Source organism: Astyanax mexicanus, chromosome 9 (assembly GCF_023375975.1).
Source record: "Astyanax mexicanus isolate ESR-SI-001 chromosome 9, AstMex3_surface, whole genome shotgun sequence".
Classification (NCBI taxonomy): domain Eukaryota; kingdom Metazoa; phylum Chordata; class Actinopteri; order Characiformes; family Acestrorhamphidae; genus Astyanax; species Astyanax mexicanus.
The window spans coordinates 35,576,599-35,604,059 of record NC_064416.1 but is presented as its reverse complement, the minus strand read 5'-3'; the positions used below and the strand labels follow the sequence as shown (position 1 = coordinate 35,604,059).

Here is a 27,461-nt window from a genome sequence, read left to right as displayed (position 1 = left end):
CCAATAAAACAGTAGCTTAGCCCTGCCTACTGCAGTAGAAAAAAAAAAATCAGCAACATCAGGGCATGTCAGCACTATATAACAAAACATTTTTTTAATTGCATTTATTTTAATATAGATTCAACATTAGGCTTGTAATATTTGAAATGTGTGCATTACATACAGACACTTAGCAACACTTAGCAACACTTAGCAACCACATCAAACAACCTTACAACCATTAGCAAAACCATAGTAACTACATACCAGTAAGCAGTGCCAAAACCACTACCTGGGATACTAAAGCAACACCATAACAACCACCATAGAACACCAAGACAACCACCAATCAGTCTAATCCAATACTTTTTTTTATTTTCAGAGCAAGCTGCACTCCAGCAGGAAGTGGACAGGGCCGAGGCTGAGCTTGTAAAACTTCAGGAGGACGTTCAGGAGCTGCAGTCGAGCCTGAATGCCAGTCTTCTTCAAGCTCAGAGGTTGGAGAACCAGGTCCAGAAACAGGAGCTCCTGCAGAAACAGAACCATCAGGCCCAGTCCTACATCCAGAGTGAGTAATGTATGCTTAGTAGTATCTGTACAAACTACCTGCACACGCATAATAACATAATAATAACAAAAACTGTACATTTGGAAGGTACATTTAACATTAACACTCTATTTTCTGTGCCAAAATTACTTCAAAAATATACTTGATATACTGGAAACTACACTATACGTCCAAATACTTGTGGACACCTCTTTTAATCAATCAATGTCAATCAGGAGATCAGTCTAGAACAGTGAGAAATGAGAGATCAGTCTAGAAATACTGAAATGTCTTATATACACTACAATACAAATATATAATACAGGAATAAACACTCAGCATAGATTACATTTAACACACTTAAGTTTAGCCTAACACTCTCTATAAATTAGAGGCAATATAACATACCGTACGTAGATACGTAAATATTAGCAACAGTTTATTACCAATTATACCACAGTATAATTGAGACTGCAATGTGATTGGCTGAAAGGTGCTCTGTGAGTGCCGTTGTCAGCCGGTAATGCACCTGAAATGCAACCGAAGCTCTCTGTGTAATTACTCCCCCACATACAGGTAACCTTGCAATGATGCAGCGCTTACAAGCCAAACAGCGCAGCTACAAACAGAACAGCAATGAAACAATTTTGACCAAACAGATTGTCTTTACATATGTTCTCGTCCTCTTTAACCCAAAATCTTTTAATAAACAGTAATAATGGAACTGTGGTACAATCAAAATAATACATTTAAGGTTTGTGCTATAATGTGTAATATTGGCACTGCTGTGCTGCGGTCATAGGCACACATTATATCACTGCCTCTTGTGTATAATTGCTTAAATATCTCACATTTTATCTGCTACTTCTTAGTACGTCAACACTCAATGTTTTAATCTATTTGTATTTTTTAAAATGTCTGTTAAATCCTGGTCTAATTGAGTAAGAAATGAGAAATGACATGGAAACATTACAAAGGTAGCTTTTGTGAGTTTGCGAATGTGTATGTGTGTGTGTGTATTAGTGTGTATGACAGGTGTGTGGGGGAGTAATCTGTCCTTCGTCCCGCTGATTCCTCTGGCAGCCCTCCTGCGTTCATGCTGAAGTCTCGCTGGGGCATTTAACACTCGGGAAATGTTGCTCTTGTCAGCCAGCCAAGAGCCTGTAACCTCCACCAGCTAATGCGCAGGAGCTGCGGCTTCTGGAACCTGCTGCTACAGAGTGAAAGAGAGAGAAAGGTGGAGAGAGAGATGTAATGCTTAGCTAGAGAGCGAGTAGTGTTTGAGTTAATGTCATGCAGAGAATTGCATTTATTGCCTAAGAACCGAGAACACAGAGTGTAGCTGTCCGAGTGCCTTTTTCCCACCTTGAAAACATAGCACTGGCTGGAGGGTGTGTATCAGACTGTGTTTGTGTATGTGTGTTTGTTTTTATACCTTTTCAGGAAAAAAATGTTTTTTTTACACAGTTCTGTAAGAATTTAGAGACCACTTCAGTTTCTGAATCAGCTTCTCTGATTTCGCTATTTATAGGTTTGAGTAAAATTAACTTGTAGAGCCTTTATTTGTCGAAAATGAGAAATGGCTGAAATAAAAAAAAGATGCAGAGCTTTCAAACCTCAAATAATGCAAAAAAATCAAGTTCATAAATCAATATTTGGTGGAGTAACCCTGGTTTTTAATCACAGTTTTCATGCATCTTGGCATGTTCTCCTCCACCAGTCTTACGCACTGCTTTTGGATAACTTTATGTCACTCCTAGTGCAAAAATTCAAGCAGTTCAGCTTGGTTTGATGGCTTGTGATCATCCATCTCCTCTTGATTATATTCCAAATTGGTTTTCAAGTTGGTAAAATCAAGAAAACACATCATTTTAACGCGCTCTCTTATTTTTCCCAGAGCTGTATATTTTGTTTTATTTTACAATAGTACATGCTTCATAGGAATACTAAAGAGATTTAAAAAGGTTTAAAAGTTAGGTTTGGCTATACTATGATTATATATATAAATACAGTGTATTACAAGTTTGGACACTCTTTTAAGTTAAGTGAGTGGAAATCAAGCACTCTGATAACTTTTAGCCAGATCCCACACCTTAATTAGCTTGCTAGTGGGCTACGGCTTGTTCACAGCCATCTTTGGGAAAGGCCAGCTGATGCAAATTTCAAAGCTTTGCATCACCTGGTCGATGAATGATGTCACCTGTTTAAATCTGCCAAGGAATACTGATTAACCAGCGACTGGAGCTTCCAGACAGGTGTCTTTATGCTACAATCACTGAAACACTTTCACTGCACTTTCACATAGCTGTTATTAGGGGCGAGCAATGCCCCAAATAAAAAAAAAATTATCAAGAATTTTTCTTGTTTATTTAATTAGCTACATTAATTAAAGCTCAAAGCATCGTATATCTTATATATATATTTTTTTAAAGTGACGTGCTTATGAAGGTGCCGCGGTTGACACACAAATCTCACCTTATCGTCTTCTCAGCTGAATAACTCAAGAATGCCTCAACACTTTAGCATTAACCATATAGAGTGCTGTGAAAAACATGAAAATCAAGCTTTACTGACTGCCAATGAGTCTTGTATATCTCTGAGGAGGAGTTTTGATCCACTCTTTTATTCTTTGTTTTAATTCAACCACATTAGAGGGTTTTCAAGCATGACTATGCATGTTTTACATTTAGTATGGTGTGCTTTTTTTTTAAATTATGTGTTTTTGCCCACTTTTGTCTCGTCAGTCCAAATAATATTTTCCCTACGTCTTGGGGATCATCAAGATGTTTGTTGGTAAATGTGATAAGGGCCGTTGTGTTCTTTTTGGTCAGCAGTGTTTTTTGATTTGAAACTCTTCCATGGAGACAATTTATTTTATTAAATAATTAACACTGACCTTAACTGAGGTGGGAGAAACCTACAGTTCTTTAAATATTGTTCTGGGTTCTTTTGTGACCTCCTGGATGAGTTCTTCATGCCATTTTGGAATAAATTTTGTCGGCTAGCCACTCCTGGGAAGGTTCACCAGTGTTCTATGTTTTATCTATCTATAAATAATAGCTCTCACTGTGATCCGATGGAGTCCCAAATCCTTAGAAATAACTTTGTAACCTTTTACAGACTGATAGATGTCAATTACTTAGTTTTCCCATCAGTTCTTTTATTTCCTCACCTTGCGGCGCAATGTGTTGTTTTTTGAGATCCTGCTTCAGAAAGGTTCTATTTAAGTGATTTTTTTTATTCTACAAATAAGTAATCAGGCCTGGTGGAGCAGCTATAGATAGGACTGTCTAATAGAGTGAAGGACAGTGAGTGGCATAAATTTATCCAAAAGCAGTGTGTAAGACTGGTGGAGGAGAGCATGCCAAGATGCATGAAAACTGTGATTAAAAACCAGGGTTATTGCACCAAATATTGATTTCTGAGCTCTTTAAAAAACTTTATTGAAGTTTTTTGAACTTTATTTTTATATTATGAACTCGTTTTCTTTGCATTATTTGAGGTCTAAAAGCTCTGCATCTTTTTTTTTTGTTATTTCAGCTAAATGCTCTAAATGACAATATTTTTATTTGGGAGAAATGTTGCCGGTGGGAAAACACAGTGGCCTATCATAGACATCTAATCCGGGAAGAGAACTAAGATTAACATTAACAGCGAGCTAGCTAACACACTAATGTTAGCAGCAAGCTAACTAACATTAGCTTCAAGTTAGCTTACATACTAGGGATAGAACTAAGATTAGCAGAATGCTAGCTAACATTAGCAGAGAGCTAGCTAACACACTAATGTTAGCAGCAAGCTAACTAACATTAGCATCAAGTTAGCTCACATACTAGGGATAGAACTAAGATTAGCAGAATGCTAGGTAACATTAACAGCGAGCTAGCTAACACACTAATGTTAGTAGCAAGCAAACTAACAGCTTCAAGTTAGCTCACATACTAGGGATAGAACTAAGATTAGCAGAATGCTAGCTAACATTAGCAGTGAGCTAGCTAACACACTAATGTTAGCAGCAAGCTAACTAAAATTTGCATCAAGTTAGCTCACATACAAAATTTTGCTAGCTAAAGCGAGCTAGTTAACGTTACCAAGAATAGAACTAGGGTTAGCAGAAAACTAGCAAACATTAGTGGCGAGAAAGTTAGCTAACGTTATCAGGGAGAGAATTAACAGAATTATGACTACACTTTTGGCTCTTAAATTATATTTATTGAGGTCTCAAAAAGGTCTTAAAAAGCAACAATGTTTATTTTACTCAAACATAAACCTATAAATAACAAAACTAGAGAAACTGATTCAGAAACTGAAGTGGTCTCTTAATGTTTTTCAGAGCTAAATATATAATATTTAAACATGCATTACACAATGGATGTTTGTTTATGACCCGATGATTTGCCAAAGTATAAAGCTGTGCCATTCTGAGTGTGTGTGTGTGTGTGTGTGTGTGTGTGTGTGTTTGCACCTCTTGCTTTTTGCCTCTTCTGGTCATGTCACGGTGACCAGAAAGCAATTATCAGCGTATTGCAGTTCAGAAAGAGCTCTGCTTCATAAGCCTCTTCTCCCCTGAAGAGAAAATGTCAGGGTGACACGGTCTGCACAGCAGAGAGCACTTTCATCAGGGAATAAACACACACACACACACACACACACACACACACCACACTGACTCAGCCTTTCAACAACGGTCATCCAGCCAGACGGTCACTTCACACAAACACACACACACACAAATGTTCACAGGACAGAACAATACGACCTACAGCAGGTCCAGCCCTGCCAGGTTCTACCACAAGCATACACACAGTTAATTCTGAGGCCAAGCAGGGATACAATGTGAATGTGCGGTAACAAACTGCTCCTCGTACACACACACACACACACACACACACATTCAGCGGCCAGGATAAACACTTCCTTCTAAGCCGCAGGTGCAGGAAGGGTCCTGCTGTTCTTTTGTGAAGGAACACTCAGCCCAGTTCTGCTTAATTCACTCTCACTCTCCTCCTCCTCATCCTGCTATTCTCTTTTTTCTCTGCTCTTTAATCGCTCATAATAAAAACAGCTACACTTCAATCAGCAACAGAAGCAACAGCAAAAAAAAAGAAAGAAAGAAAACAGGTCCCAGTTTATATGAAGTCCTTTATATATTTAAATAATGTGTTATGATATATGATTAATAATTTAATCCAGAGAGTAATATTGTAATTACTGTTACAATATAATTGTAATTGCATATATTGTTAACATGTTACTATACAAAACTGTGTATGATTATTTTACCTTTGAAAATGCCAACAGTTCTTTATTTGGTGTAACAAATATGATGAATGGACGATTAGAATGATTTACAGTCATTTGAAAGAGTAATTTATTTATTGAGGAAAATTATTCACTATTACATATTTGTGAGTGGTAAAATATGTGAAGCCTTGCTTTTCAGGGACACTCTTTGTTGCAATAACTGCAGCTAAATGTTTCTGGTAACTTTTGATCAGTCCTACACACAAATTTGGAGGAATTCTAGCCTATTACAGTTTTTTCACAATTCACGAAACCACACACTCAAACTGCAAAACACCTTATATATCCTGCAAAATGAAGCACTGCAAGCAAAACTAAATACAGCATTATCAAAATCAAACTTTTGCACCAACTAAGACACACTTCCTTCAGGTTACCAGATTTTTGTCTAACCATCTACACACTGCTGGGTATAATGAAAAGCACTGTCACCTTCAGTAAGCTTAACCATAATACAGATTGTTCACATGCACAGAAATATATGCAGACACACACAGATGCTGCTGAATATTTTATTGTTCAGTAAAACAAGTCAATGCAATGCAGCAGAAATACATTGGAACAAACAAAAATATGCTCACAAAAACAATAAACTGAAAAAAAATACAAAAGAAATCTGCAAGAAAAAAAATAGAAAAAAGAGGCAAGAAAAATAATTAGACAGCTTCTTGCCGTACAGCTGGGTCTGGCCACAATGCCACGTCCACATCACAGGCAATATTTTCCTTTGCCAGACATTGAGGGAAGAAGCGTCTTGAGTGCCTTATCCATCCCTGAATTGCACCCACATCAATTTCATCACATGCCTCTTCCATAGCCTGCAGAAGAGTCATGCGCACAAAGGGCTGCCGGACATATACCTTCCACCACCATGCTGAAAAGGACTCTTCTATGGGGTTCAGAAATGGTGAGTATGGTGGGAGGTATTGCACGAGAAATGGTGGGTGGTCAGCAAACCAGTTTTGGACTGTGGCTGCACGATGAAAGCTCACGTTGTCCCATACTACAACGTACCTGTTTCTGTGACGGTCTGCGTCATTCATTCGCTCTGGTATGAGAATGTTGTGGAGTCTACCCAGAAATGTGAGAATATGGGCTGTGTTGTATGGTCCAAGGTTGGCATGGCGGTGGAGGACACCATGCATATTGGAGATGGCAGCGCACATTGTGATGTTCCCACCACGTTGGCCAGGAACATTTATAATTGCTCTGTGGCCAATGACATTTCTTCCCCTTCTTCTGGTCTTTGCTAGGTTGAACCCAGCCTCATCTATAAAGATGAACTCATGTGGAGTTGCATGAGCATCCATTTCCAGTACTGTCTAAAAACAAAGAACAAAAATCAGTGAACATGGTGTTATCCAGTACGCTGGTAAACAATGTGTGCTGTAGTCAATATTGTACTTACATCCACATATGCTCGTCTGAGCTCTTTGTTTCTTTGAGAGTTTCTCTCAAAAGGCACTTTATAAAGTTGTTTCATTCTGATTTGGTTTCGCTTGAGAATGCGAGCCAATGTAGAAAGACTGACTTGTTGAATGTTGCTGAATATTGTGTTTTCTTGGATGATGTGGCTTTGAATTTCTCGTAATCTGATTTCATTATTTGCCCTAACCAAGTTTACAATGGCAGCTTCTTGTACCGCGGTGAACATTTGGCCCCTTCCTCCATCATGGTGGCATCTCTCAGTCCTTTAGAAAAAAGAAACAAAAAAAAATATATATATATATATATACAGGGCTTGGACAATGCTGCCTAAAAGGTATTTCCACACACAGTACAGGAAAATAATCAGGAAATTTGTACAGTTAGTGCATGACATCAGCCATAGTAGCCAAAAAAACAGGTGTCACTCAACTGATACCCCCAACTAAGACATGTGGTGTACCACATAATGTGAAATAAATTTTGGTTACATACCTGTTCTCCAGTCTAAACGTCCGGATGTCACCCCATGGTTGATGACATGATCAACTAAGGTTGCTCTGATTTCATTTGAAAGTTGTCTTCTTTGGCCTTGAATTCCTCTAGCAGCTCTACCCCTACCTCTAAATCTTCCTCCACCTCTCATTCTTACCCTGCCTCTTCTTCCCTCTGCAGCAGCTTCCATTGTTGTTATAAAAGAAAGGCTCACCTGTGGGCTTTTTATAGTGCTTACCTCCTGATTGAAGTGCCAACAATTAACCAATGAGGTGTTTGGCCAGGTGGCACATATATCGTCCAATTAGCTCATGTTTTGTCATGTTGAATGGCAGTGTTTTGACATGGCAAACATGTGACTTTATCTCAGATTGTTGTGTGTTATGTAGAGAATCGTGTTCAGTGCAGTTAAAAAGTGCCAACAACTTGTTTGCTTAGAGTCATTGTCTTGTTCTGACAATTTCCTGTAGAATTCTCTAATATTATTCAAAATTCATTGTTCCATCAATCATGGCAAACTGTCTCGGCCCAGATGCAGCAATGCAGGCCTAAATGATACCATGATACTTACACCACCATGTTTCACAGATAGGACAAGATTCTAATGCTGGAATGCAGTGCTTTCCTTTCTCCAAACATAACACTTTTCATTTAAATAAAAACATTCTATTTTGGTCTCATCTCTCTAACTCTGAAGATTACTTTGCCACTCATAAATATGTAAAATCTGATAATTTTCCTCAAAAAAATAAATGATCATGTATGATATATTTGTCTTATTTGTTCAACTGGGATTTCTTTATCTACTTTTAGGACTTTGTGAAAATCTAATTATGTTTTAGGTCATATTTATGCTGAAATGTGGACTTTCAAGCACTGCTGTATTGATTTACATTGAGTTTACACAGCATACAGTGCTGGCTTTAGTAACGTATTAGCAGTGTGATCAAAACTCACTATATTTAGATGTGGAATAAATATTTATGAAGAGAACATGGTTGTTTTGGAAATGCTTTAGAAGGACAGATTTAAAAAGAGAGAGATGTAAGATGACAAAGGCTAATAAAGAGAGAGCTGAAGGCTTTGAGACAGAGAGAGAAAGAAAGAGAGATTGAATCTGAGAGAAAGAGAGAGAGGTCAGGGCGTCTCGTTCTGCGCTGCATTGCAGGAAGGAGCAGCCACTCACCTTTTCAGGCTCTGCTGGACTTGCTGTGTGTGTGTGTGCGTGTGTGTTTTGCTGTTTCTCTGCACTTTTCTGTTCCCGATAGGCTCAATTAGTCCTGTTTATTTGCCAAATGGAAGTATTAGGCCACGTTTATGAAACGCAATGTATATCCACATAATATTCATATACACAATGAAGTTTAGAAACCACAGCATCTCCACTATGAATTGTTCCACTACAAATTGTTGTGCTGCATCAAAATGTAAAAAAATAAAAGTCATCAACTGGGGACAGCCATGTTTGCCAGATCGCCTGTTTATCTGGATGCTTTTGTCAATAGATGAGTTACAATTGCATTGAATCTATGTTGATCCACGCATCGTGGAGCTTGTGTAAGTAGTCAGAGTTAAAATCAGTCAGTGGTGCATCTGTTTTCTTTTGTAAATATAGCAATAGGGCAGAAATTTACCTGAACATACCTCACTTCCAGATCACTAAAGTGTCTTTGCTATTTAAACTGTACATAGCATATTTTTCAGGAAGAGAGAGATAGAGAGAGAGAGAAAGTGAGAGAGAGATGCTGTAAAATATGTATTATCAGCTATCAGGCGGAGCAGAGGAAAGGGAGGAAAGATGGAGAATTAAAGAGCTGAAGGGGATCCGGGCGGAGCATCTGAGAGACGACCCTGACTGACCGTATTCCCAGTTTGTGAGCCAGTTCCTCCACACCATCCAGGGTCGTACCAACAGTCTTTAGGAGATGCTCCACAGTAACTAGTCCCACCTCTATCAGTCTTTTGGACAAGGAACCTTCCGCGATGGCCAGGCGGGCTCCATGGACCACAGGCTCTTGAAGAAACCAGTACATGGACATACTGGAGGCCTGTCTCTCCACCAAGTATAACTGCCAGGTCCTAAAAACACTTGCATAAAAAGAAGACATTCTGGCACATAAAAACTCATCAGTTCGTAATAAAAACACAGTTTCTTCCAGACCCAGCCCACCCGCTCTACGCAAAATAAAACCAGCCATGAGTAAATGTACCAGTGTTAAATTACACTGGTAAACGAATTGTGTATTAATATTCTTAAATTTAAAGTAGAACTCCGGTGTAAACTTGATTTGGTTGTAGTAAAACATGATGAAGAGTACTAACCTTTGTTGAATAGCCACTGTTCTCCCGCAGCTTTCCAAGATCCAGTAATTTTATTCCGTTTGTCCAAACATGCTTTAGAATGGATAGAATGGAGAATGGATTTTGCCTCTGCAGAAAAATCACTTTTTTTTTACTGTACTGATCATGACTTTACTTTAAGATGGCAGTGCCCAGAGGTGTAGGTTACGCTACAGGTTGTAAATAGTGGTTTTTAACAAGCTTCTTGTGCACTTTTAAAGTTATCAATGCCTTGATTTAAATGTCAGGGCTCTCCAGATTCTAGCAATGAGGTGTGGAGCTACTTTGAGCCTGGATAACAGTGTAAAAAGCTATTTATCTGCAGGGGCAAAATATGGCCCATATCATCCAGTCTAAAGGGTGTTTAGACAAACGGAATAAAATTACTGGATCTCAGAAAGCTTTTCAACAAAGGTTACTACTCTTTATCATGTTTTACTACACCTAAGTCAATTTTACACCAGAGTTTTCCTTAGGAGTTCTCTCCTAATGTATCTGTTTTTTCTGTATATCTGTTTAATGCATGTTTAATAAACACATTCTGAATCCCCTTATATCATATCTGTGAGTGTTATTAGATGTTATTGGTTGTTTTGTTTTTAATTGGCTAATTTTAGAGTGTCATTTTTCTCCTAGAGCTGAAGCAGGAGCTGGAGGTCTTGCGGGATGAGTCAGAGAGGAGTCTCAGTGAGAGAGAGCGTGTGGAGGGGCTTCTAAAGTGAGTGTACACACCTTCACACCTAAACACACACACACCTGTCTAGCCTCATGCATTTACAAGGGCATGCACATGCTTTACCACCCTGTCACACACACACACACACAAATAACATAGCTTTTCTGTGAGACACTCGTTCTCACATTCTTTCTCACTCTCTCACCACACACACATTCCCGCACATGAGCAGACTTATACACTCTCGCTACATTTATTAATTCACACACACAGAGAGACACACACTCACGTAAACAGACACATTTATTCTCACATTCACAACTATTTTCCATCACTTGTCACATCTATACTTAGGTTGTGAACGATGGCTAATATAGTACAACACACACACACACACACACACACACACAGACATACAGACCAGGTGGAATGTAATAAGGAGGGTGAATAGCAGGTCAGAACCAGGCCTAACTTTAGCACTATCATTCAGCTGACGTGGCTTAGTAATGTACCTATTCCATCGTTTTTTTGCACTACAAGTTGAAAAATAAAGCGCTGGATTATAAGACGCATTTTAACTCTTTCAGACCTGAATTATGTTCCAGTGATGATAAATATGAAAAAAAGAAGAATGCTGTTTTCTATCCGTAATGCACTGCAAAAATACATATATTATTTGTATTGTTATTGTAATTGAAGTGTAATCATTTGTTTAACATTGTGATTTTTATTTTATATAACTTTTTTATTTCACAAATAATCCCTAAGCAGTAAAAATAACTCAAAATGTTTTTTTTTTTTTTTTTTTTGTTCAATGCAGTGGGCGGGGCTAAGCTGCTGTTTGTTTGGCAAATAAATGTCAATTCTGTTGGACAACAGACCTCAGTCTGTGTTAAATGCTCACCACTGGGGGTGATGCGGGGGTAGCTAACTAAGTTGAGTAAAGCAAAATTATGCAAACAAAACTGTAATAAAAAAAGTCAAATGAGCGCTACACAGATTTTTCTTTTTAAAAACTGTTTATTTGGGTGAGTAAAGCACTTCCATTTATTTACCGTAAACTTAAATTCCCGAATTTCTCCAGCACTGAGGCTGGAGAATTAGCATTAGCGGCTAACAATAAGCAGGTAATGCTAATACTGCTCTAGCAGTGCTAGCCAGGGTTAGCAGCAGACTACAGGACGATAATACTCACCTCTGAACAGTGAAAGAGCTAGCGTGGTTAGTGTGTAATGCTAATGCTGCTCTAGAAGAGCTAGCCAGGGTTAGCAGCAGGCTCAAAGCCAATAATACTTACCTCTGAATGGGGAAATAGAGGTTAGTGGCTAATGCTAATGCTAATCCTTTCCCAGCCCCGGTGCTGGAGAACTAAACTGAAACTCCTGTATAATGCTGTACTACAGTGGAGTCGCTTTACTGCTCCCTACAACCTGACTGGTAAAATTCATACAAAAGGCACACTGATGAAATTGAAGGATTTTAAGTGTGCCTTATAATGTGAGAAATACAGTATATGGACAAAAGCATTTGGATATCTTCTCATTCATTGTTTCTGACATAATCAAGTATGTTAAAGAGAGTTTAACCTGCTTTTGTTGGAGTAACTGTCTCCACTGTCCAGAGAACACTTTCTACTCGATTCTGGAAAATTCTGTAAGGATTTGATTGCATACAGTCGCAAGAGACAAATTAGTAAGGTCGGGATGTTGGATGATAACCACCCTACCTCACCCTTACCCCCCCAACTCATCCCTAAAGTATTGGATTGAGCTCCATTATTCCAGAGAACACAGTTCCACTGCCCCACAGCTCAATACTCAGGGGTTTTAAAGCCCTTTAGCACACATTAGTCATCAGGCATGATGCCAATAGGTTCATATTTATATTCCCCGGGGAGCTCTAGTGCAAACTGTGTCTTGGAAACCTTGTCATTAAATAAATAAAGATGACTTTATTTCACCATCTCCAACAGCGTAATTCAGTACTGTTTACTACATCAGGGAAATACCCTAAAAGTGCAGCTAGCTTATATTTAACCCTTTTAGACCCAAATTACACTGAGACCACTTCAGTTTCTCCAATTTTGCTATTTGAGTAAAATTTTATGTTTGAGTAGAATTAACATTGTTGTTTTATTCTATAAACTACAGACAACATTTCTCCCAAATTCCAAATAAAAATGTTGTCATTTAGAATATTTATTTGCAGAAAATCAGAAATGGCTGAAATAACAAAATGTTGCAGAGCTTTTAAATCTCAAATAATGCAAAGAAAACAAGTTCATATTCATAAAGTTTTAAGAGTTCATAAATCAATATTTGGTGGAATAACCCTGTTTTTTAATCACAGTTTGCATGCATCTTGGCATGTTCTCCTCCACCAGTCTTACACACTGCTTTTGGATAACTTTATGCCTTTACTCCTGGTGCAAAAATTAAAGCAGTTCAGTTTGGTTTGATGGCTTGTGATCATCCATCTTCCTCTTGATTATATTCCAGAGGTTTTCAATTAGGTAAAAATCAAAGAAACTCTTTATTTTTAAGTGGTCTCTATTTTTTTTCCAAAGCTGTATGTTCGAGTTATAGAAAAATATAAGAATGCTGTTTTCGGTCTGTAATTAGCACCAAAGAGGACACGTAATATTCTATTATAAAATCTATATAAAACAACTATTTTTTTTTTCATTTTAATTTATATATTGTTAAATTTAAATGTACATTTTATTTCACGAGCCATCCCTAAACTGTCAAATAAACATGATTAGTGTTTAAATTATATTAAATTAGTAAAAATTAGCTCGTACTTTGTCTTGTTGGTTCTAGTGCTCCCATTTCCTAACATCTCAATGATTTGCTTTCTATTTCCAGTGCAGTGGGCGGAACTCAGCTACTGTTTCATTGGCTTGTAAACCCTTGGCTGGTTTATGGTCTATTCTGAAGGACAACAGTCTTAATTAGTGTCAAGTGCAACAAAACCTAAAACAAACAAAAAAAAAAAGAAAATACATAATGTCCATTGTAATGGACACAGGGTCTGAAAGGATTAATATTTAATATAATTAAAAATATATACTATATTTAGTATATTAGTCATTTTTTGCCCAGCTGTACACATTTTTCTATCAAAGTTTTTTCCTTTAATAAGGTTCTGAAATGAAGCCTTAAATAAGTACAGTGCTAATCATAGTCATAGTGTGTATTCATCTAACTCATAATGTTCACTTATGGCTGGCACAGGCCTTCACACAGCTTGTATAATCTCAGTAGAAAAGCTTTGCCAGCATAATGGGCCGCTTTTAAGCAACTGCACAAGGTCACCATGCCCTGTGTCAAGTGGCTACAGGGTTATAAAGCCCATTAGAATTGGCCTGTGGAGCAGTGGAACTCTCCACTCCATCATTCTCTGCAGTGAGGGATGGAGCTAATTTTAGTATGAGTTGAGTTGGAGTGAATTTTGTGGGGTAGAGGATGTTTTTGCACTAAAGTGGTGACAAATGCCATAAAATTAACTTTCAGTTTGGAAGAAAAGCTGGAGACGCAAGTGTCTATGGACTGTGTAAACTAGAGGCACTCAAATATCACAATCATTCCAGAGAACCCAGCTCTGTTTGGACATGTAGTGTATGTGCAAAAAAGCACGGCAATTTAGTGATGAAAATACACCTTGTCTTGTTAAACTTGGAAGAAACTAAAGCTGTAATGACCAGAAGAAGACACTATTGTAAAACTTCGTTTGTGAGGATTCTGACTTGCATATTTTGTGTAAAGTTTAATATGTTTGGTCTCAAAGTTGTGGAACCTCACGATTCTATTCTTCACAGTGTCTATGTTTTTTTTTTTACAAATTAGACATGTTGCCTTTGTGCTTTTTTAAAAGCCTACTTAATAAACACATAATAAATAAGTGTTCAGTCCACTCCTCCAGAAATTAATCTTCTTATGGTCAACGTTTCTTTTTTGCATTAACTAAATGCATGTGACGACTAAACACATGCAAGGACTTACCACAAGCCAAATCTAAATGTGCGTAAGAACTACATGCATGCGAGGATTACACTCACACAAGAAATAACTGCACATGAGAATCAAAGACACCCGAGGACTACATGCAGGCCAGAACTCAATGCACCTTACAGCTAAGTGCACGCGAGAGGTAAACGCATGTGAGGACTAAATGCATGTGAGAAACAAAACCACAGAAGGACTAAACGCACATGAGAACTAAATGCAAGCAAGAACTCAATGCACCTTACAACCAAGTGCACGTAAGAGTTAAATGCACATGAGGACTAAATGCATGTGAGAAACAAACACAAACAAGGACTAAACGCACGTGAGAACTAAGCGCATGTGAAAACAAATGCACACAACGACTAAATGCATGTGACAAATAAACGAATGCGAGAAACAAACGCACACAAGCACTAAACGCATGTAAGAAATAAATGCTTGCGAGAAACAAACACATGCAAGAACTAAACGCACACTAGAACAAAATGCATGCAAGAATCAAATGCATGTAAGAAATAAACACATGCGAAAAACAAATGCACACAAGAACTTAACGCACACTAGAACAAAATGCATGCAAGAATCAAATGCATGTAAGAAATAAACACATGCGAAAAACAAATGCACACAAGAACTTAACGCACACTAGAACAAAATGCATGCAAGAATCAAATGCATGCAAGAATCAAATGCATGTGAAAACTAAACACATATGAGGACAAGACACATGCGTGGACTAAATGCACGTGAGGTCTAAATGCATGCAAGAACTAAACACAGGGTACAAAAAACAGTCTGTGGCTGAAAAAACGGGCTAAAATTGTGTAGTATGAACTAGGCTATTATTACTTTAATGAATATTAGCTATCTGGTATAGATTAGCAACATTTTTTCAGAAGACATTGCTGCCATGAATTTCACATATGTTACTGTTTACATTGTGTTTACTCTCTTTAAGATTAACCACAGGATGAAAGTGGATAATGTGAATTTAGACAGACTGTGAAACGTTTCTCAAATGTTTTAAACTTTAAGACCTTAATTAAATTGATTTAGGTCCATACCTGTCCCAGAGTCTAGCCCATGAGTACCATGGTATAAATACAACAGTAGGGTTGAGTGAAGTTTTTTTTTTTCAGGACTCAACACTCCAGCACTTGTTTGCAGCTTAGATGATTCAGACAGAGACATGCTGTCATCATCCATTTTTAGAAATAGAAAGGAGATAGAGAAGTCTGGGCCATGTCAAGATTCTCTCTCTCTCTCTCTTCCTCTCTCTCTATCTATCTTCATCCCAAGAAAACTGTAGTGCTCACTTCCTCAAAGTGCCGCCAACTCAAAGACCATTAGAGCCATTTTTATCTTCTCTCTGCCCGTTCTTATCTGCCGGTTCTGACACCGGTCAAATGTGTTTTTAAACTCTGTGGGTGTGTGGAGCCGCTGTTGGAGGATTGCTCACTTGGGTAACACCCATCCATCTCGGTTCCTGACACTGAGAGGCTATTTTATTCCACCTTCCCCGCCAAGACGTTTTTTTTTTACCACACTTAGTGGAAATGTATATCTAAATGTGCTCTCTTATCACTGCAGGGACTTATGCTGTGAGTGCATCTCTGTCTCTCTCTCTCTGTTTCTTTCTCTCTTTCGGGCTGTTTGACCTGCCAAAGGGATGAAACCTTTTTGCTGACTAGATTGAGCTGCTTTGCACTTCATCCATCCTCCCTTTACCTCCCTCTGTCATTCCAGCTCTCTGTTCCTCCCTCCCTCGCTCCCACAGACCCTCACTGTGTTACTCACTGTGGCCCAGTGCTCTCAGACACATCAACTAGTTCAGTCTTTTTTTTTTTACGTTTGTTCTTTTTTTTAATTTTTCATACCCAATCTATCCCTCACATATACACCACCAGACAAACATTTTAGAATATTATTTTTCTGTTTATTTGTGCAATTTAAGCTCTTCAAGTCCAGTAAATAATCTCTCGCGAGGAGCAGTGTGTTTATTTATTATTATTATTATTTTTCCTTCTGCAATTGGGTTCAACAACCCTCTGGGCTGGAGAGCTACAAGTCTGTAGTAATCTATGGAGCTAAATTAGTGCCAAAATTACGCAAATAAAGAAAACGTATTCTGCAAATATGATACTAACACAACACATTTATAAATACAAAACTCGACTATCTAACACACACAGTGTGTTTTCAAACACAAAACCTGATGGTTGTAAATATACATGTAAACTTCAAATAAATACACAGCTGTTTTCTAATAAATTACTTTTAACAAACAAATATAACATGTTTTACAAATGCAGAAAGCAATAAATAAAACAAATAAAACATGATTTTCAAACAGTGCCGTGTCATGATTCACGAACACGCACAGCCCATTTGTAAATTACGTGACTTTTGGTACACTTTTAGCAGAGTCACAAACTCGGGTTGAGATTTTCTCACAAATACACCCTACCTCGTACAAATGCATCACCCCAGAACAGCAGGTGGCGCTATGGGACACTTTACAAGATGTGGCTGCACAGCAAAGCAAGCTCTCCTGTCCAGCGCTCCCCAGTGCATTAATTAACACTGATTAAGGTGTTTAATACATCTATAATAATCACAACTCTCCATTTTATACCCGATTTTCACACAGTTTCGTTTGTTACAAACAGCAGAGATGTAATCATGATAAAGGTCGCTATAGTTTTATATAGTTCCAGATATTATGGGATGTTTTCATGCTCCACTGAAAAATAGGTTTACACTAGAGACTCAACTAAACTAACTAAACTCTTATATTTATTTTCTGAGAACTCTCCTCAGTGCTGCTGTCTGGTTAGGGTGTGTTAAGGACACCAGGTGGCACTCTGAACACTATGGTTATAGCAAAGGTTCAGCAGAGTTTGGAATTAAAGTAGCTTAAACTATGCCTAGATTGGATTACAACATTCCTAGACAGAATGCTGTGTAACTGTTACTAATACTAAACTTCTCTAAAGAGAGCAGGAGAACCGGGCCGGGCCAGATTCTGACCTGCTGACCCTGATCTACCTTCAGACACGACTTTTGTCAGACTGCTTTATGTGTTGGATTCCAGGCCATGGTGTGTGTGTGTGTGTGTGTGTGTGTGTGGGTGTCCATGTACAAAGCTTTGATATCTCCAGATCATGGAAGGAAAGAGGGCTGTTTGTGTGCTGTGTGTGTTCCCATAACAACCAAGCGACCTCTAACCCCACATCACACACACACATCTCACAGGTTTGTTTGTGTTGCCGAGGCACCCTGTTGCCGTGGTAACCCTGTAACACGACACAAACGGTTAAGGGTAATTTAAAGACGCATACGAAGTCTGAGTGGGAGAGAGAGAGGGAGAGACATATACAGAGAAAGGGACAGAGAGAGAGGTACAGAGTGAGAGAGAGAGAGAGACACTGACAGTGAAAGACTTAAGAGTAAGAGAGACAGACAGAGTGAGAAAGATAGACAGACTGATAAAGAGTGAGAGGAACATACAGGGTTTTAGAGAGAGACATACAGAGATAAAGAGATAAAGAGAGACATACAAAGTAAAAGAGGAGGATAAAGAGACATACAGAGTGAGAGAGTGTTTATTTATTTATTTTATTATTGTTATTATTATTTTCTAATATCTGTTTACTTGTATGATTAATTGCTTTGGCAATAGTGTATGTAATTACATTCATGCTAAAAAAGCACCACTAAACTGAACTGAACAGTGTGTGTAAGAGAAAGAGACATACAGAGTGAGACAGTGTGTGTGAGAGAGATACATACAGAGTGAGACAGTGTGTGTGAGACAAAAGCTTAGAGAGTGAGAGAAAGTGATACAGCAAGAAATCTTCAGAGTGAGAGAGACTTACAGAGTGAGAAAGAGATTGTGTGTGTGAGAGAGAGAGACATAGAGAGATAGAGTGAGACAGTGTGTGTGAGACAGAAGCTTACAGAGTAAGAGAGACTTAGAGAGTGAGAGAAAGTGAGACAGCAAGACTTTCAGAGTGAGAGAGGCTTAGAGAGTGAGAAAGAGACTTACAGAGAGAGAGAGAGACATACAGATTGTGTGTGTGTGAGAGAGAGACAGACAGAGTGAGACAGTGTGTGTGAGACAGAAGCTTACAGAGTGAGAGAGACTTAGAGAGTGAGAGAAAGTGAGACAGCAAGAGACTTCAGAGTGAGAGAGAGACTTACAGAGTGAGAGAGAGAAAGAGAGAGAGACATACAGATTGTGTGTGAGAGAGAGACAGACAGAGTGAGACAGTGTGTGTGAGACAGAAGCTTACAGAGTGAGAGAGACTTAGAGAGTGAGAGAAAGTGAGACAGCAAGAGACTTCAGTGAGAGAGAGACTTACAGAGTGAGAGAGAGAAAGAGAGAGAGACATACAGATTGTGTGTGTGAGAGAGAGAGACAGAGAGAAAAACTTACAGAGTGAGAGAGAGAGAAAAAGAGGGAGACTTTCAGAATAAGAGAGAGACATAGAGTGAGAAAGAGTAAGTGAGAGAGAGAGACATACAGATTGAGAGACAGAGAGACAGACAGAGAGGGAGAGAGAGAAAAAGAGGGAGACTTTCAGAATAAGAGAGAGACATAGAGTGAGAAAGAGCAAGTGAGAGAGAGAGACATACAGATTGAGAGACAGAGAGACAGACAGAGAGGGACAAAGTGATAGTGATAGTTTTCGTTCAGTATTGTTGTGGAGATATGGTAGACAGTAGACTAAGAAACACATACACACACAAATTCCTTGCAGGCATACCAGTAGTTATGCATGACTGCACCATCAGACTCCAGAGGACCCACACACACTCACAATCACACACACACACACACGTCATCTACACACTGCACTCTTCCGTGAAGTAGTTCTACACAGAAATGTTGTTGAAGTTCACTGCTGATGACCCTCGGCCGTTTCACTGTTTCTATCTTGAAGAGATAGCAGGGCAGATAATGAAATGTCCTGTCTCCCCTTTTAGTCAGGACATGCTCAGTGTCTGTTCGTCATTTTTTTTACTAGAGCTGCGAGGCTACTGTGGTTAGCAGTAATATAATGCTGACTGGTGTCCATACACTCCCAATGCTTGATAGCTGTGTTAGCCTTGTAGCTATGATACCTGTAACCAAGATACCAAACATGTCTTAGCTGTTTGACTGCATTTGAGACAAGTTGGAAACATAGTGTTACAGTCAGACCCCTTAAATCACTGTTTTCTAAACTGCACAAGATATAACATGAATTCTTTATATAGTGTCAGAATTCCATGATGAATGGACCAATAGAAATGCTTCAAATAACTTAAAATAAATTATTTTTTAAACTTCCATTGAAAGTGGCAGTTTGGAGATACAAGGTTTTGTGCATGACACCAATAGTACATGTGAATATCGTAGCTGTCTAATGACATTAATGTATCTTCAAAACTGCAACTTTACAGGAAAAAGATATAACCTTCTTTAATTTTAATGTAAGTCAATATAAAAATACTTTTTTCCAAGTAATTTTTAAGGTTTTCTATTGGTATATTCATCAGGATATTTTGGCACATTAGAAGGGACCGTTTGTGTGTTAAAATCTTGTAGTAAATTAAAAAACGAGAAATTGTGAAGTTACTTGTTTTTCATTGGACAGCACCGATATATTGTTTACCATATAGATGAACTTATTGGAAAATTCATTCTCAATTTGTCCATCAACATTCTTCCATTTCTTCCAAAAATCAAGTAAGTCTTGGAGTAAGTCTTCAACTGTCCAGAAATGGTTTAACACTATATTTTGGAACATTGCTGTTAGGATTTGATTGCATACACAACAAAAAGCTGGTGAGGTATCAAGACATTCAAATATTCAGTATAGTGTCTATACAGCTCTGGAAAAAATAAGAGACCACTTTACTTTCTGAATCAGTCTCTGATTTTGCTATTTATTCCAAATAAAAAAAAAAGTTATTTATAGCATTTATTTGCAAAAAATGAGAAATGACTGGAATAACAAAAAAAAGATGTAGAGCTTTTAGAACTCAAATAATACAAAGAAAACAAGTTCATATTTATAAAGTTTCAAGAGTTTAGAAATCAATATTTGCTGGAATAACCCTGGTTTTTATTCACAGTTTTCATGTATCTTGGCATGTTCTCCTCCACCAGTCTCACACACTGCTTTTGGATAATGTCATGCCCCTCCTGGTGCAAAAATCAAGCAGTTCAACTTAGTTTGATGGCTTGTGATCATCCATCTTCCTCTTGATCATATTCCAGAGGTTTTCAGTTTGGTAAAATCAAAGAAACTCAGCTGTATTTGCCTAGGATTGTTTATAGTTATCACCCAAAACCAGGTTGTATAAAATAGAACTTAATAATGGTAATCTCACAAAAAACTTTTTTTCTCATAATGAGCCATACTTGTTTTATTATACTGGATTTAAGGTAACCTGTATCTGTTCTTTTACAGCAAAACGTATTTATTGCTGAGATAAATTGTTTAAAATAATGAGACTTGGTGAGGAGAAACTAAATTCTACAAATAAATTAACATTATTTCTCAAATAAATAAATAAAAAAAAACAATAATGTATTTATTTGGTTTACCAAACTTTCTATTTATTTTTTTACTTTAATCTTAGCTTTAATTCCCCACATTACATCTTGACTGTTTTCAGTGTGTAGGCCGAGACTGATCAGCTTGGGGTCAGGTAGCACTCGACATGAGAGGAACTGCATATTTCGCTTTTAGCTCCACCACTCTTTCTCTCTCTCTCTCTCTCTTTTCTTGCATGTCGTGACTCCTGATGGTCGTGCTTGTGTGTTTGTGTGCATTCGGAGCAGAAGGCCCTCACATGCCACAGATTCCCGCTCCCATTTGGTCCCAATTACCGAACCTCAAAGAGCAGCATCTACTGTTATTATAGCAAAGAGAGGCAGGGAGAGACAGACAGATGGGGGTGAGAGATCAATGCTAAGGGTACTGGAGTGTCAAAGGGTATTAAGATGGGGAAAGACTAGGGATGGGTATTTAAATATACCCACATACCCAGTGTTTTTCTGGCTTTTACGGATCCTTACAACCTGACTGGAAAGAATTCACACAAGATTATAAGGCGCACTGATGATTTTTGGGAAACTTAAAGGATTTTAAGTGCACCTTATAGTGCATGAAATACAGTAGGTGAACTCAGAAGGTGGTCTTATCTGCTGTTGTGCAGTGTGCCTCATTCTAAATTATACTCTTTTTTTATTTCAACGTAAACGGGCAGCACTAAAATGCTCCATCCAAATAGTACACAGGAACTAGTACGGTTTCCCATAACTTTTTACTATGAATTTATGTGGGTAAAGTGCATCCATTTATTTACAATAAGCTTAGATTTTCACAAAGGCAGGGTGCAGCAGCTTTAGCATTAGCAGCTAACCGCTAGGGCTAGCCGTGCTTAGCAGCTAACGCTGCCTGACAGCGCTACACTGAGCAACCCTGTGTGTTCCGGTAAGCCAGTGCAATATGAGCTAGTGATTCATTCCACGTAGCTTGTTTCAACACAGTTAACACACAGGCTATAGGCCAAAAATACTCACCTCTGAGCAGCAAGTCAGCTGGCCCTTAGCTCGGTTAGCAACTAATGCTAATGCTGTGCTAGACAGAGTTAGTAACAGGCTACAGGCTAATAATACTCACCTCTGAGCGGCGAAGAGTTAACGCTTAGTGCGGTTAGTGACTAATGCTAATGCTACTCCAGCAGTGCTAGCTGGGGTTAGCACCAGGCTACAGGCTGATAATACTTACCTCTGAATGGCGAAAGAGCTAGCGCTTAGCATGGTTAGCAGGAAATGCTAGGGCTACTGGAGAAACTTCACTGAAACTCCTGTATATCGCTTCACCTCAGCTTTACTGCTCCTTACAACCTGACTGGAGATTTTGGGGAAAATGAAATCATTTTAAGTGTGCCTTTGTGTGAAAAATACAGTACTTAAACTCTGTTCTTATTTCCTGTCCTGCAGTGTGCCTCATTCTAAAATGCTACATCCTAATAGTGTATAGGAACTAATATGGTGTCTCGTAACTTTTGCCTATGGAAGCTAAAGAATTCTGCGCTCTGTCTCCTGCATTGAATGTAGATGTAATGTGTGTGTGTACTAGTCTGATTGTTCGTACATGCTGGTCATGTTGTTATTCTCTCTCTCTCTCTCTCTCTCTCTTTCTCCCTGTCTCTCTCTTATCTCTGGTGCCTTGCTGGCATGTGAAAGGCGAGGAAATAAAAGGTTATCTTAACCCGCTGTCAGATAGCAGCGTGGCACAGCGCTCGGCAGAACCTTCCGGCCAACTATAAGCAATAACAACAACAAAACAGTAGATACGACCATCAGGCGTAACACAGCAAATACTCCCCCCACCACACCCGCCCCAACTAAGCCGGGCAGATCCAGACCCCGTGGGGCGAGACTGACTCTTCCAGGCTGATTTGGGGCAGCCCTGCTGCTGCCATGATGGAGATATTTTACTGACAACGAACAAAACAACCCCGAGCCGGGAACACTGTTCCATTCCACCCTGACCTTCAGAGAGAGGGAGGGACCAGAGCCTGTCAGTCACTAATGAAGAGAAACTGACATTTCTTGTGCTGTGTTTAGCTAATGTGGTTTTGATTTTTTTTTTTTTTGCCTTCTGATCCAATCTGAGTCTGATAATGCTGAGTATCAACCAATTCCAATATGATCTTGATCTGAGCCTGTTTGTACTCAGTTCTGAGCGTGCTGTTCAGTGCTGGATTAAAAACTAAGAAATGCTTTTGGTTCTCCCAGGAGTAAAACAGGGCATTTTGAGTTATAGTTTGATTTAGTGTCATATATTATGGCATGTTTGATGCTCTAATGTAGCGTAGCTCCACACTGCAGACTCTAACTAACTAACTAAACTCTTTTATTTACCGTCTGAGAACTCTCCTCAGTGCTGCTGGCTGCTCAATAATGTCTGGTAATGGTGTCTTAAGGATACTATAAAAATATAATGTGAAAATTCAAAATGAACTGCACAAAATAGTGCAAATAATTGTGGCTGACTACCAACAAATAAATTGATATGAACTACACATTTTGTTAATAATTACAATTAGCTACACACAAAGAATTAGATTAATCAAGATGACTTATACAAAATAATTTAAATAGTTTCAGTTATCCACACAAAATAGTGTGGTTAATTAGGATGAACTACGTTAAAATTGTGTGATTTATGTTGGTTATTGACAAAAATGTTATGAATAATTGTGATTGACTACACACAGAGATGAACAAAAAGAGTAATCAAGATAATACGCACAAAAGTGTGATCAATTGTGATTATTTACACATTTTTTTGTAAATAATTGTGATTGGCTACAAAATAATAATGTGATTAACTGAAATAAACTAAACAAAATAGTCGATAAATTCCAGTTATACACACAAAGCAAATTGTGTTCAATTATTAAAAAAATATTTGAATACTAATAGCTCACTAAGTTAATATGAAATAAATAAGAATAATGTGATCAAATACCATTAAATAGCAGAACAGCATTGAAGCAACACATTCATAGTGAAATAATTTTTTTTTTTTTGTTTGTTTTCAGATGTTAGGGGTTGAAATGTTAATCACAGGTGCCAAGAGGTTTTGCTGGCAGGGGAGAGAGTTCTTAACAACACGGGGGACCCCTGGCGGCCCCTGGCTGCTCAGACGGGGCCCAGACACGAAAAGCTTAGCCTAGATCCTGATTGCGTGTGGCAGGAAGGTCACTCCATTAGCCAGCCAGTCACAATGCACGAAAGAGGATTTAGAGATGCTGTGTGTGTGTGTGTGTGTGTGTGTGTGTGTGTGTGTGTGTGTGTGTGTGTGTGTGTGTGTGTGTGTGTGTGTGTGTGTGTGTGTGTGTAAAAAACAATAGTCTATAGTTATTACTAGTATATTTCCATTTAATGTCCATTCTGTCCATTTTTATTTCAACAATTTGCAAGATAAAAAGTGTATTCCTTCTACAAAAATGCTTTCATAAACTAAAAATTCATAATTTCTGCTCTGAACATTGTAGTGATATGAACTTCTGGTTCAGTAAAGTTCAGTATGAACTTCTCAACTTCTTCCAGTGATCTAATATTGAATATAAAATTACAGCCTGCCTTTTTGTTTTATTCTAGGAGCAGACAGAAGGAAGAAGAGGAGGAAAGCTTTAAGAAGCAGCAGCAGATTGAAGAACAGAGTGCCACCATAATAAGGTAAAAAGAACTAGAACTGCATTACATTTACTGGATTCATCATATTCCCTTTATTCCCTTTATCATCCTATACAAGTTCAGAAAAATATAATAGACCAGCTTAAAAAAGACCGATTTCACTATTTCAATTTACTATGTATATGTTTTAAGTAAAGTAAGTATTTATTTGATAAAGTACTAAAATGTTTCTTCCAAATTCCAAATAAAAAAATGTATTTGCAGAAATTCCATGCTTGCAGACTTTAAGTAATGCATAGAAAACAAGTTCATATTAATTTAGAGACAACAAATGCTATTTTTAAGATTACAGAAATCAGTATTTGGTGGAATGTTCCTGATTTTTAGTTTTCATGCGTCTTGTCATGCTGTCCACTAGTCTTTCACACTGCTTTTGATTGACCTTATGCACCTTATCAGCTTTGTTTCTCCCAGAAGATAATTACAATTACATGTTTTGTAATACACATGTTTATTTCCTGTGTAATGGAACAGCACAAAAAGCAAAAGGAAAAAAAGCCAAACATGATATAACTTCATGCAAAACTCCAAAAATGGGCCAGACAAAATTATTGGCACCTTAAATCTAATATTTAATTGCACACCCTTTGGAAAAATAACTGAAGTCAGCTGCAATTTTAAGTGGGATTTAGATAACATTGTGCTTTGTTTCAAAAACACTGTCTAGAATGTCATCAGTGGGGTCATCCTGGGTCTCCTGACATAGGGTTTCATTTCATTCAAATGTTGATGGGTTGTGTGCAATGAGGCTGATGCACCCTGAGCCTGCAGGGCAGCTTGAGTTTCTTTGGATCCTGAGTGAAGCTGCTTTTCTGTCATACGGATTAACCCAAGGTGCAACATTTCATCAATGTTCTCAAGTCTTCAGACAGTTCTCTTCTCCTATTTTTTTTTGCTCTATGCTTGTGTGCACATTGTAAGAAATGAGTCAACCGTGTCTGGTTTCAGGTGTGATTTTTTTTTTATATTGCCCAAACCTGTTACTTGCCACAGGTAAGTTTAAAGGAGCAGCACATGCTAAAAGTTATTTACAAACACTTTTTTTTTAAAAAAGGTGCCAATAATTTGATCCATCACGTTTTTGCATTTATTTATTTATTTTTAATTATGTCAAATTTGCCTTTTTTTTCTTCTGATTTTTTTTTTGTGTTATTTCAATACACACAAAGAAAATAAACGTGTATAATAACATGTGTAATTACAAAAAAAACATGGGAAAAAAATATTGCATTTTCTGAAAAAAAAAAAAAAACTAAAATGGGTTGCGAACATTTTCGAGAGGGGTCCCAATACTTTTGTCCATATTTTGAATCAAGTAAATCTTGCAGTAAAGTCTTGCAGTCTTTCAGTGTCTTTTGTTGTGTGTGTGTGTACTGTTTTTGTCCTTGAGGATGAGTGTGTGAGTGTGTGTGGTGTTTTCATTCTTTATAGTGTGCTGCATTATTGTTCCTAAGGGTGTATGACTGTTTGTAAGTGTGTGTGTGTGTCATAGAGACATATATAGACAGTGGGTTTGATCTGTAAGCACTTCTGCGTGAAGTGAGGCACATTCCTGCTGAGGCTTTGAGATGCTGCCAGCTGTGTGTGTGTGTGTGTGTGTCTGAGTCTTCCCAGTGGATACTGCACATCAGACTTTAGAGAAGTGTGTGAGAGTGGCAGTGACGGAAGAGAGAGTGCAGAAGTGGAGAAGCTCCAGTTAAAACTAGCTGAGCTGAATGGGTTGGAATGGGAGGAATCAGCTCCTCATTAGTGCGACGTATTACATCATCATCACAGTCATGTGATTGTTTACTGACTGGTGATGTAATAGAGAGCGTTGATGAGGAAATGATGCAGACCTTTTCATCAGCTCTGTTCAAAACCTTGCCTATGGTTAATGAAGAAACCCCATCGAGAGAAAGAACAGAACCGGAGGAACGAGAGGAAATGAGCTAGAAAAGAGGGAGGCTGCAGATGACAGCCTGATAAAGCAAGACACACACATAAACACACACACACACACACACACACACACTCCTCTGCAAGTATTCTCCTCCTCTTTTTTTGTATCTGCATCTGTCTATTTCTTTTTATTTCTCTTTATTATCTCACTCTTTATTATCTGTCCTTCCCTGTGTCTCTCTCTCTTTCTAATTCTGCAATCATTCTCTCTCTTTGTTGTGTCTCTTTCCATCTCTCTTTTCTCACATTGTCTCTTTCACTCCTTCCCATCCTCTCACCCTCTCTCTCTCTCAGTCCCTCTCTCTTTTCCTTTCTCCCTTCTTTTCAATTAATTCCAATATTCAGTATTTACATATATATGATTTTTTTTTTTCATTTCTTTCTCCCTCTTTTTTTAGTCTCTCTTTCTCTCTCATGTTCTTAACTTGCCCTTTATGTCCTTCTCCGCTTTACCTTGCAGTCAGAGACTTCTCT

At 38.2% G+C, this 27,461-nt stretch overlaps 2 protein-coding genes across 2 annotated transcripts in view; one reads left to right on the top strand and one right to left on the bottom strand.

Annotated features, from left to right (window-relative positions):
- The window catches only part of lekr1 (leucine, glutamate and lysine rich 1), a 156,180-nt gene that overhangs the window by 85,765 nt on the left and 42,954 nt on the right, over nucleotides 1-27,461 (top strand). The window contains exons 6-8 of the mRNA XM_022679792.2: nucleotides 362-547; nucleotides 10,727-10,808; nucleotides 24,951-25,028. Of these exons, the coding sequence (XP_022535513.2) occupies nucleotides 362-547; nucleotides 10,727-10,808; nucleotides 24,951-25,028 (346 nt within the window). The remainder of the gene's footprint in view (nucleotides 1-361; nucleotides 548-10,726; nucleotides 10,809-24,950; nucleotides 25,029-27,461) is intronic.
- LOC111194784 (uncharacterized) lies at nucleotides 6,329-7,540 on the bottom strand. The gene is made up of 2 exons (XM_022679793.2): nucleotides 7,239-7,540; nucleotides 6,329-7,152 (listed from the first exon to the last, which is right to left on the bottom strand). The coding sequence occupies exons 1-2, from the start codon at nucleotides 7,482-7,484 to the stop codon at nucleotides 6,487-6,489; spliced, it is 912 nt and encodes a 303-aa protein (XP_022535514.2). The 5' UTR covers nucleotides 7,485-7,540; the 3' UTR covers nucleotides 6,329-6,486.

Bases quoted from the DNA above. Each gene is read 5' to 3' on its own strand.
- LOC111194784 (XM_022679793.2), bottom strand. From the start codon at position 7,484: ATGTTCACCGCGGTACAAGAAGCTGCCATTGTAAACTTGGTTAGGGCA. The intron at 7,153-7,238 runs GTAAGTACAATA...CTTTGTTTTTAG, and splicing joins TCAGACGAGCATATGTGGAT to ACAGTACTGGAAATGGATGC.